Source organism: Neophocaena asiaeorientalis, unplaced genomic scaffold (genome assembly GCF_003031525.2).
Source record: "Neophocaena asiaeorientalis asiaeorientalis breed wild unplaced genomic scaffold, Neophocaena_asiaeorientalis_V1.1 scaffold62, whole genome shotgun sequence".
Lineage (NCBI taxonomy): Eukaryota > Metazoa > Chordata > Mammalia > Artiodactyla > Phocoenidae > Neophocaena > Neophocaena asiaeorientalis.
The window spans coordinates 1,928,693-1,940,666 of record NW_020175191.1 but is presented as its reverse complement, the minus strand read 5'-3'; the positions used below and the strand labels follow the sequence as shown (position 1 = coordinate 1,940,666).

At 35.4% G+C, this 11,974-nt stretch overlaps 1 protein-coding gene across 3 annotated transcripts in view; it reads right to left on the bottom strand.

Annotated features, from left to right (window-relative positions):
• MAGI3 (membrane associated guanylate kinase, WW and PDZ domain containing 3) overlaps window positions 1-11,974 on the bottom strand; it is a 259,858-nt gene that overhangs the window by 92,416 nt on the left and 155,468 nt on the right. For 2 of the 3 annotated variants that reach the window (XM_024764789.1, XM_024764790.1), the window contains exon 2: window positions 6,809-6,925. In XM_024764789.1, coding sequence (XP_024620557.1) covers window positions 6,809-6,925 — 117 coding nt within the window. Of the gene's footprint in view, window positions 1-6,808; window positions 6,926-11,974 lie in introns of those variants that run through there. The other variant, XM_024764791.1, reaches the window with a different exon arrangement.

Here is an 11,974-nt window from a genome sequence, read left to right as displayed (position 1 = left end):
CCCCCTCCCCACACCTGCCCAGGTGCACTACTGAACTTGCCACTAGGTAGCTGACTGGTAGAGTGCTGCTAAAACTTACTGAGTATCTTTTTGCAGGCAGAAGCAAAAAGAAAAAGACACACTGGAACCAGGAAAAGAAGCCTCTTCTTTCTAGTATCGTTCCTGCACACTCTACGGAGGAAGCTTAACATTGTGTCAGGTGGTAAGGGAAAAATATGACAGTATCTTAAGCAGGCAAAAAGAGCAGATTTGAAGCCAAGAGGCAGTGAGTAATAAACAGGCAGACTAGTGTTCTGAGAGATTCTATCATGAACTAGTGTTGGACTTTGTCAAATGTTTTTTCAGCACCTATTGAGAAGATCACATGTCCTTTCTAGTCTGTTACTATATTAATCTTCAAATGTTATACCAACCTTGCATTCCTCGGACAAATCCCATTTGGTCATAATGTGTTACCTTTTTTCTCTATTGCTATATATTGATTTGCTAAAATATTTCAAAGATTTTGAGTCTGTGTTCATGAAAAGTTTTGATCTAGTTTTTATCTCACTTTAGAATCAGGATAATGCTCAGATCAGAGTGAGGTTGGGAACTGTTGTAATTTTCAGAAAAGGTTATGTAGAATTGGCATTATTTCTTCTTTAAATATCTGGAACAATTCACCAGTACCATCTGGGCCTGAAGTTTTCTCTTTGGGCAAGTTACAAACTACAAATTTAATTTCTTTAATAGATAGAGGGCTGTTCAGTTCATCTAGTTTTTCTTGAGTGAGCATTGATAGTTTTTGTCTTCCAAGGAATTTATCCATTTCATCTGAGTTGTTGAGTTTATTGGTATAAAGTTGTTTAGCATATTCCTTATTATCCACTTAACATCTGTAGGATTTTCAGTGATGCCACCTTTCCCATTCTCAGCATTGTTGTTTATCACTTTTATTAATCTGAAAGAAGCAGCTTTGGATTTCACAGATTTTTCTCTATCATTTCTCTGTTTTCTATTTTATTGATTTCTGCTCTTATCTTTATTATTTCCTTCCTGCTACTTAATTTGGGTTTACTTTGCTCTTCTTAGGGTAGAAATTTAGATCATTGATTGAGATCTTTATTATTTTCTAATATAAGTTTTTAATACTATAAATTTCCCTCTAAGTACTGCTCTAGCAACGTCCCACAAATTGATATGTTGTATTGATATGTGTGATACTTTGTAATTTTCCTTGTGGCTTATTCTTTCACTCACAAGTTAGTTAGAAGTGTGCTATTTAATTTCCAAATATTTGGAGATTTTCCAGTTATGTTTCTATAAATGATTTCTAATTTAATTCCATTATGATCAGAGAACATATTTTGTACGATTTAAATCCTCTTAAATTTACTGAGTCTTGTTTTATGGTCCAGAATATGGTCTATATTTGTAAATGTTCCACGTGCACTAGAAAAGAATGTATATCCTTATGTTATTGGGTAGTATGCTCTAACAAATAACAATTAGGTCAAGTTGGTTGAAAGTGTTATTCGTGTTATAATCTTGTTGATTTTTTGCTTACTTTTTCTAAAGTGGGTATTGAAATCTTGAACTATAATTATGAAGTTTTTTCTATTTTCCTTTTAGTTCTCATTCTGGTATCATTTCCATTCCACCTAAAGAATTTCCTTTACTATTTCTTATAGTACAAGTCTGCTAGAGAAAAATTCCCTCATCCTTTTTTGTCTCAAAAATTTCTTTATTTCTCTTTATTTTTAAGGATATTTTTACTTTATATAGTTGGCATTTTTTCTTTCCAGCATCTTGAAGATGACATTTGACTGACTTCCAGTTTGTACTGTTTCTGTTAATAACTCTGCAGTCATTCTATATTCCCCGCATGTACCTCTTTTTCTGTCTGCCTTTCACATTTTCTCTTTATCACTGGTTTTCTGCAATTAGATTATTATGTACATTGATCTTTTTTTTTTTTTTAAAGGTTTCTTCTTCTTGGGGTTTGTTGAGATTCTTTGATCTATGGGTTTATAGTTTCCATTGAATTTGCAAATATTTCAAATATTTCCACTATTTTTTCAAATATTTTTTCTGCTTCCCCCACTTTGGCTTGATAGTGTGCCATAGGTCAGTATGAGCAGATCACAGTCCTGTTCTGCTTATAATCTAATGTCTGAAAACAGCTGTTATAGATTCTTGCCCAATTTCTGGTTGTTTATGATAAGACGGTAAATCCAGTACCAGTTAGTCCTTCGTTGCAAAGGTAGAAGTCTGTCTCTCTCACTATTTGGTTGCTTTTAAAAAGTTCACTGTTTTACTTTTTTTCCTCTCCATGTTTGTTTGATTAGTTTATATTGCTAAGTCTTCAAGTTCACTGATCTTTTCTTTTGCAGTTCCTAATCTGCTGTTAAGCCCATCCAGTGAATTTCTGAAGTTCCATTTAGTTCTTTTTAAAAGTATACATCTTGTTTTCTCTTTATTCTGTTCATATTGTCCTTTAAATCCTTGAGCATATTTATGATAACTTTAAAATTCTTGGTATGGTCATTATCTGTGTCCCTTCTGGTTTTTTTAAAATTATTATTCTTTTCTTTAATCAGCTCACTTTTCTCTTATGGGTCACATTTCCTTGTTTTTTTGTATGCCTAGTACTTTTTTATTAGACACTGGACATTGTGAATATTATGTTATTCAGTGTCCAGATTTTGTTGACTTCCTTTAAAGAGTGTGGATTATTCCCTTCCCCCCCCCCTTTCCTTTATTGTTACTAACAGTTAAGTTACATGCATATTCACTTGATCCTTTTGGGACTTTTTAAATTTAATTTTGTTAAAATGGGTCTCAAGGAGCTTAATCTATGGTCATTTTAACCCTACTAGTAAGCCATGACCCTTACGGGGTCTCTCCACTCAATCTGGTTAGAACTCAAATTTCTCTTGGTCCTGTATAAGCTCTGGTATTGTTACTCTTACAGCTCACAGAGAGTTCTCTGCCCTGCTATGTGAAGTCTCATCCTACACATTCTCAGCTTAGTATTCAGCAATAGACCCAAGGAGGCACCTATGCAGTTTGCCTGAACTCCTTTTCTTCATAGTTCTTTCCTCTCTGACACCCTGTCTTACAAATTCCAAACACCTCAGACTTCTTGAACTCATATTTCATATGTCCCCTCAACTCAGAGTCTGCTAAACTCTGCCTGGGCTCTTCCTTACTGTGCTGTAGCCTCAAAAGTGCCTCCAGGAAGAAAGCTGAGGAAATTACAGGACTCCTCTGTGTGCAGTCTCCTTTCCTCTTCTCTTAGGGGTCACAGTTGTGTTTTATCTATAGTGCAATGTCTGACAACAGTAGAAGTCTCTCTTTCTCTCTTATTAATTTTGTTGTTTAAATTGTCTCAAATTTTGTCAGTGGGCACCCCATCTAGGTGGCTTTTTTTTCTTTTTGTTCTTCTGATATGTCCCCAAAATTTTTTAAGCATACTTTCTGATACAATTGGCTATTCTAAGCTCACCTTGTACTTTCCTTGCCCCAGACAGAAAATCAGAATTTTCTCCAGGAAGAACTGGCATCTTTTTTTTTTTAATTTATTTTTTTATAATTAATTTATTTTTATTATTTATTTATGTATTTTTGGCTGCGTTAGGTCTTTGTTGCTGTGTATGGGCTTTCTCTAGTTGTGGCGAGCAGGGGCTACTCTTTGTTGTGGTGTGCAGGCTTCTCATTGTGGTGGCTTCTCTTGTTGCAGAGCATGGGCTCTAGGCACATGGGCTTCGGGAGTTGTGGCTCACAGGCTCTAGAGCGCAGGCTCAGTAGTTGTGGCACACGGGCTCAGTTGCTCCACGGCATGTGGGTTCTTCCCGGACCAGGGCTTGAACCCATGTCCCCTGCATTGGCTGGTGGATTCTTAACCACTGGACCACCAGGGAAGTCCCAATCTGGCATCTTTTAGTAAAGAATTACATTTAGAGACCAGATGTGACCATTCAGTTTGCTAACTGCTACTGATGCATCAGGGCTTCTAGATTCTTGGAAGTGTTCTGGGCAGTTCAATTTTAAGTTAGGAGTTCCTGTTAGGATCTGAAGTAGTTGTAGCTGTTTGGAAACTATGAATTAAAACAAATAAATCGTAGAGCTCCTTTCTAAGGCAAAACCTCACACTGGGGAGAAACTGCAAAACTAGGACAGTAGAAGTAAGTTAAAAAGAAGATCAAGTAAAAGTGGCAGAGGGCAGCAAAAAGTACAAGTACATATTTTTATTACCTTGCTTTAACAAGGAGGGAGGGAGCTCTAGAGCTATGAAACTAAAAATGCTACCCTGAGACATCCCATGCAGGCAAAATACCAAGTTCCTTATAAGGGGATAAAAATCAGATTGTTTTCAGACTTTTTTAAGAGCAATGCTTTATGCCAGAAAACAATTAGATAATTAAGATAGTCTGGGAAAGAAATTATGAGCCAAAAATTTCATATCCATCCAAACAAACTTTAAAGTATAAAGGCCACAGAGAAATGGCTATAATGATCCTGTGAACCTTTCATGGAAATCTGGTAGACAACAAGCTTTAGACAACCAGAATTATTGAAGAAACAACAACATAAGGGTTGGTAGCTTGATTAAATATGTATCTACCCAAAGAATGGAGAATAAACGATGATTATAAAGGGGAGAGTACAGTACATAATGGTTGCTTGCATTGCCAATATAGATACAGATCAAGCATCAAAAAAACGGTCAGAATGAGGAAAGCATATGCAAAGCAGAATGAGCTCGCTGATTACCTTATATGTGTTGGGAATAAAAAGATATTACTTCAAGTCAGATGATGGGAGAGGGAGAGGTAAGGAGGAAGAAGAAATGACTAGATAATTTTAATATTACTCATAGTAGGAACAAAAAAAAAGGGATGAGAAACACAGAGTATTATATAAAGGTACAGAGATAACCAGTGGAATAAAGATACAAATCTTCCTAAAAAGAGAGCTCAAATAAAATAGACTACATAGTGAAAGGCTTTTTATATAAAATACTTGTACATGGGTAAAATAGAAAAACATGACCAAACTGGGACTAAAGATATCAATCACATCAATAAATATAAAGTTTCACATTGGCTACAAAATAGAAAAACATGACAAAACTGAGACTAAAGATATCGATCTAATCAATAAATATATTTTCACACTGGCTACAAAGTTCAACACTATTTGTAAAACAAAGAGATTCAGAAAGATAAAAGAATAAAAAGATGGACAAAGATTTATCAGGCAAATGCAAAGAAAAGAAGGCAGGAATTGCAATTCTGAAATGTGACAAGGTAGATTTATGGGAGGAAATCATAGATAAGTAGTCAGATTTTAAAACAAAATACGTTATACCATGTTAAGGAGTCTAGACTTGCAGTCAACAGGACGTTTTGAAGGATAAACTACAAATGGAAAAGAATCAGACGTGCACTTTAAAGATGGACTAGACTGAGGTGACACTGGAGTCAGGGGATACAGTTAGAATGGGGCAAGGGGCCACACACTGCTTGAGTACCTACTCTAGACCAAGTGGTTTACATTTATGTTCTCACTTTAATTCTAATAATGATATTAGGTGAGCCTTATGATTCCCATTTTATACATGGAGATTCTGAAGCTTAAGAAGATTAAGTAACCTGCCCAAGTAAACCAACTAGTAAAACGCCAGAATCAAGATTTTGAAGTCAGTTTTACTTAGCTCTTTGCAACTACATAATGCTATTTGTTGTTGTGGTGGTTGTTTTTTAAAATCCAAGTAAGAAAGAGTAAGGGTCTATGGTAGTGCAGAGAGATAGGTATTTAAGAAGCATAATCAGGAAGGTTTGGTGATGAACTGGACATTGTGTGAGATTAAATAACAAGAAAAAGAAATCAAGAATTCCAGAGGCCTTATAAAAGCTAGTATCCACAAGGAATTACAAATATACTGAAAAGTAAAACAAACCAGAATGTCCTTTTATTCCCTTTTATTGTTTACTGCTTTTATTCTTCCCCAGACCTACGCTAGTTAAACCAAGCATACATGATTTGTTGTGTGTTAAAAAAAACAATGAAAAGCCAAAACTATCATTACAACAACAATCAGGTCCTATGAAAACTATTAAGACTAGAAGAGATACACCAACATCTAGATAAAAATTCAAAGCGATTACCACAAAGGTGGCACTGCATGCTTCCTCCTTTTTTCCTTTGGGGAAGAGGCAGATTTTAAAATTAGCAGTAATAAAAAATATTTGTTCTCAGTGTACAGGCATTGAGAGCAAAATAGTCTTCTTACTGCATAGGCTTTAGAAATTGATTTATAGGAAAAACATCTAGTTAGCAACATGTACATTTATATTCTTAAAATTTTAAAGTCTAATGGCTTTTTAAAAAGTCAAAATATAGAATCTTCTAGTTTTTCTATTTTTAAAACAAAGCACTGAAAAGTCTTCTGAAGGGCCTCCCTGGTGGCGCAGTGGTTGAGAGTCCGCCTGCCGATGCAGGGGACACGGGTTCGTGCCCCCGTCCGGGGGGATCCCACATGCCGTGGAGTGGCTGAGCCCGTGAGCCATGGCCGCTGGGCCTGCGCGTCCGGAGCCTGTGCTCCGCAGCGGGAGAGGCCACAACAGTGAGAGACCCGCGTACCGCAAAAAAAAAAAAAGGTCTTCTGAAAATTTTTCTCTTTATCCAATTTTTGTTTCATTCCAATGCCCCAACTTAGTCTCCACAATTTCATATGAGATACTCTAGTGAATTATTTCTAGACATTTGATTAGTTAAATAAAGATATTTTGGCTGCATTTCTTTTATTCCATCTCATACTTACATGGAATAGTTCTCAAATAGAGATTATCTCTAATCACTTGCTGCAGTTTGTGGTCCACTGATCCTTTCTGAAACTGAAGACTCAGGTAATGTCGCAAATCTTTATTAATGACTTTGCCTACAAAAAAAACACACAAGACAAAACACATAACTGTTAGATCTCCAGTTAAATATCAATGCTAGTTAATGAATACCCTTAAACCATTTAGCCATAAATAGGAAAAAGAAATCAGAATATTTTATCCAAAACAAGATAACTGTACCAAACTATTATACGTACTATAATTAAAATACACAACTTTAATACACAACGTAGGCATAATTTTACATGGAAGGAGAGGGAGGACATATAAGTCACAGAACATGACAAATATCCAATGACTTTAAATACGATCTATACCCTGGTAAGTGCCAAATTCTTATCACGTCTCTAACCCTGACTGATCTCCACCAGGCTCCAAACTCATCAAACTCTCTATATATTGCAGATATATTTGGAAGTCAAATAAGCACCTCAAATTTCAGATGACCAAAACAGAACTCTTAATTCTATCCTCTCCCATTATTTTCTTCTCCTCTCGTTCTTCCTGTCTTGGAAAATTACCACCACCAATCCAACAGAACAAACCCCAAACCTAGAAGTCATCCTCAATTTCTCCTTTTTACTTCTATCCCTCAACACAATTTATTAGCAACTTTTGTCAGTTCTACCTCCAAAACATATCCCATAACTGCCCACTTCCCTCCACTTCCACTGCCACCATCTAAGCTAAGCCACCATCATTTCTCGCCTGGAATTCTGTAACAGCCTTCTAATCGGTTTCCCTGCATCCATTCTTGGCTCCTTCCTGCTCCCACCATTCACAAAGAAGCCAGAATGAGATTTTTAAACATAAATCAGATAATCACTATTCTGTTTAGAGCCACAAATGACTTCTTGCTGCTCTTGGAATATAATTCAAACTTCTAAACAGGCCTTAGAAAGCCCTACATGTTTCAGCTCTGGCCATCTCTGACCCAAACTCACTCACCCTTCACCCTCTCAAACTACGTTCCACCCACACTGGCCATCTTTATCATCTCTAACAGACCAAATGGGTCCTACGCAAACCCTTCTGCCTATCACTAGATTGAACAGGCATTTTCCGTCCACTTGCTTGACTCCTAGATACAATGTGAGTAAATAGGAGTGAAAGGTTGTTTTTTCTTATTTGTGGGGAAAATGGGAGATTAAAAAGAGGGATATTAGGGGTCTCAAAGAAATATTAAGCAGAAAAATAGAGGACTGCAGAAATCTGATTGCAGTGAATTTATAATAAGGGTTGAGCTTAAAATGAACATCAAAGCAATCCAAACACTTTTCATTAGACAAGGTTTCAGATAATTAGAAAAGAGCAATGCTAAATCAAAATAGATTATCTTATTGAATAAGAAATGAATAGTTGATTAAAATATACTCTTTATTTTATTTGAAACAGCATAGTTATGACCAGATTAGATAAATCAAAGGTTACTACAGATCAGTTCATTCTTTTAACTATTATTCTGTAACACAGCATTTCTAATCCCTCCTTTTGGTCTTTTCTCACATATATAAATAAACATAACCTATATGAGAGAGTATTAAAATAAGCAGGAAATCAGAGAGCTTCTAAAGTTTAGAGATAACATTCAGATCCTAAACTAATAAACATAAACCAAAAAGTCCCTGTTTTGCATTGTCAAAAATAGATGCTGAGGAAGGGGAGAATCTTGTGATCAAAGAAGAAAACCTGAAAGATATTTACAGGAATAACACAGAACAATGTGTGGTCCCAGAGGCTGCTTCTGCCAGGCACTTCGGGGCCCCACCAACCCAACTCCAATTTAAATGGAATCATATTATTTCATTTTTTATTTATATTATGGAACTTGTTCATTGCTGGGTAGAAGAAAAACCCAATTCATAATTAATACTGTACAGTCTCATTGCTTAGTGAACAAAATCATACCCAATGAGTTCATTATGTATTTTAAGAATCAGATAAGGAATGTTTCAAACGCATTGTAATAATCAGTATACAAAAGCTTTTGTGGACTGTTACATAGGTGCTCGAAAGTACTAAGCGATGCTTGCAGAAGTTTGGTTAGGGTTTTTGACTAGACCGAGAATGCATCATTTTTTTCTATTTGAAATAAGCTATATAGGCTCCACAAAAACCTGCTATCCAATGTATTTTCAAAATCAGTTTTAATCTGGATAAAGGCTAACGCCTGTTTTATTAAAGAAGACAATCTAAATCAACACTTTTTTAATTCAAGGTTTGTCAAATTTTTTAATTTGAAGCTTTACTATAAAATACGACATAACTCACAGGGATAACTATACAATGCTAAAAACCCACACTGGATTTTAATCTATAAAAACAACAAGACAAAGCCATAATAAAAATCATAGATCACAAATTACCACATGAGGGGGGCTCTTTTAAGGGAAAATGAAGGTAAACAACTCAATTCCTGTTTCAAGGGCCCACGAGACCTTAAGACAGAGAATCATTAAAGCGGAAAGAATTAGACTTAAAGAATAACACCTAGATTTATCAGGACGGGAACTGCACTCTATCTTCACCCTCAACTTCTATGGGGATTCTGGATGCAATGCTGAGATGAACAGTTGCAAAGAAGAGGGTGAAGTACAATTTCATAAATGGGATATTTAAAGTGCGCAACTATTCAAAGAAATCATCACACTTTTCTGAGGCTGGGGACAAAATATTACAAATATCAATGAAATGTCAACTATAAAAGATTAACAAATTATATGGATTGGCATTCTTTAAGATTAATAATAATTAATGACAGAAATATTGGATACAGCAGTCATCATGGACTTCCTTGCTTCAAGAAACCAAAAACAACTTTCGTAAGGGGACAGAATATTATGCTTTCCACTTCAATGTGGTTCCAGGGAATTTATTAAAAAAAAAAAAAAGTACAAATATCCTGAATAGGGAGATGGCTGTGGAATTACCAGAAGGCCAACAGAAACATTAGCTCACAGAGACACCACTGAGATTATCTATATTATTGAATTGTATATGAACTTCCAGCTTTTGTTTAAGGAGAGTTTCACAGAAACTTGACATTTCAAGAGTATGAAAACATCTACTTGGGGTTAATGCAGTTGTTAAACAAATAAGAAAAAAGATTCTTCATAATTGCATTCTTACCCAGCCAGCCTTTGCTTTTAAGTGTTAGGATTATTCTTTGACTTTTAAGTGATTTATAAATCGAGTTGATTTATGAAACTTAAAAAGAGATCTGTAAATCTTACATACACAGCTCAGGAGGGGAAAAGTCTATAACTGAAATCTCAATCATATGAATAAATTCAGACACTCAAGTTTCAATATACAAATCCTCAGTCAAAAGAACTCATAACTCAAATTCATGCTTTCTGAGTGTATGCCAATTAATATTCACTACCATTTCTCTTTAAGGAATCAGTATATAGAATCACTGGTTATTATTTAGGTAAACATTGTGGCATGCTGGCATAGGTGTGGTCATGCAAGCAGCTGTAAACCAACCCAATTGCCAACATTTCATTGTCTTTTCTGTAAGGGTAGTCTAGGAGACTTTGTCAACAACTTGCCAAAGTCAAGATATGACATGTCTTTACTATTGTCTAATCCAGTAGTAATTATACAATTGAAAAGAAGAAAAACATAAGGTCAGTTTGGCATGTCTTGTTCTTATACATTCACGTTGATTCATGGAGACCACCCCTTTCTTTTCTAAACACTTTCAATATTTTATTAGTTTTATCTTTTACAATCTCTTCCAATGTCGCAGTTTAAACTTAGGCAAGTGGATTTGCGTTTTTCTCAATCTATGCCTTTTTGGAAACTGCGACATTTGTCTTGCCTCAGTCTCCTGGTACTTCCCACATTCTCCACGATTTCACAAAGAATATTGACAATAACCCTGAGATCATACCTGAGAGTCCCTTTAACTCCTGGGGGGCAATTCAGCTGAGTCTTGAAAACTTAATTTCATTTAAAGTGAATAATACTCTTATGATCTTATCTTTTTAAAATTTAATTTCCCTCATTTGAGGTTGTTTGTTTTATCTTTTACTGTTGGAAAAGTAATTCTTCCAGTTCAAGACTATGGAAGCAAAGTAAGAATGGTACAGAACTGATTTCTGCCTGTAAACTGCTACCAATAACGTCTTCTCACAGTAAGTCTACCTCTTCCTTCTCACTGCTCTCGCTTCAAACACAACCTTAAAAGCTCTTTGAGCTCTATGAAGTATCTAAACTCCTTCTGAGCTTTGGCCGATAGTAAAGGAAATTCTTCAATGTTTATTTTTTACAGTCTACTTAGCACTGTACAAATGTGATTGCATTCCATCCAATTATCAATCACATACATCTTTTAAAAATCCTGAGCTGCTCAGAACATTCTTTGTACCCATAAGAATTTCGTCACATAACTTTTCTTTTAGAAATCTCTAGTCTTGGAACCACACCTATAGATGTCATAAACTTAAAAAAAAAAATCTGTTTTCCTCAAAGGCAAAGTACAGGCATAATCACGTCCCACTTTTCTTCCTTACTATGATGACTGTAAATAGCCTGGTGAAGTTCCCCAGCAAACTGTTCAATCTAACTAGTTCAACACAACTGATGTTACTAACTAGTCATTTCCCATTAGACCTAGACTCAGAAGAGCATTGCATTTTATTGCTTCCTCTACATCCTGAGCTCCATGAAACTAGTGAAAAAGATATACATAAGCTTAACTCCAAACTGGCTCCTTGGTTCAAGGCAGGAGTTCCCTAAGACAAAATAAACCAAACTGCAGTCCACTTGTTTGTGAAACTGTAAATGGTATTTGAACAAGGCTTTTCTAGATAATCAGTATCTACACATTTCAAAGTAAAATATATTCTATGGCACAAAAGTTATTTAAAATATCTTATACAGTTGTTAAACATAAAAGTTTGTCAGCTATCTTAGGACCAAGGTCATGGTTTGTTTTTACAGATTTAGTCCCAGGATCTAGCACACAGAACAAATGAGTCAGCTTAATTTTGTATCTTTAATTGTTCTTTTCACCCTCTACATCATCTAATGCAGGAAATTTTAGAATACTCACTTAACTGATACAGTATTCTTTG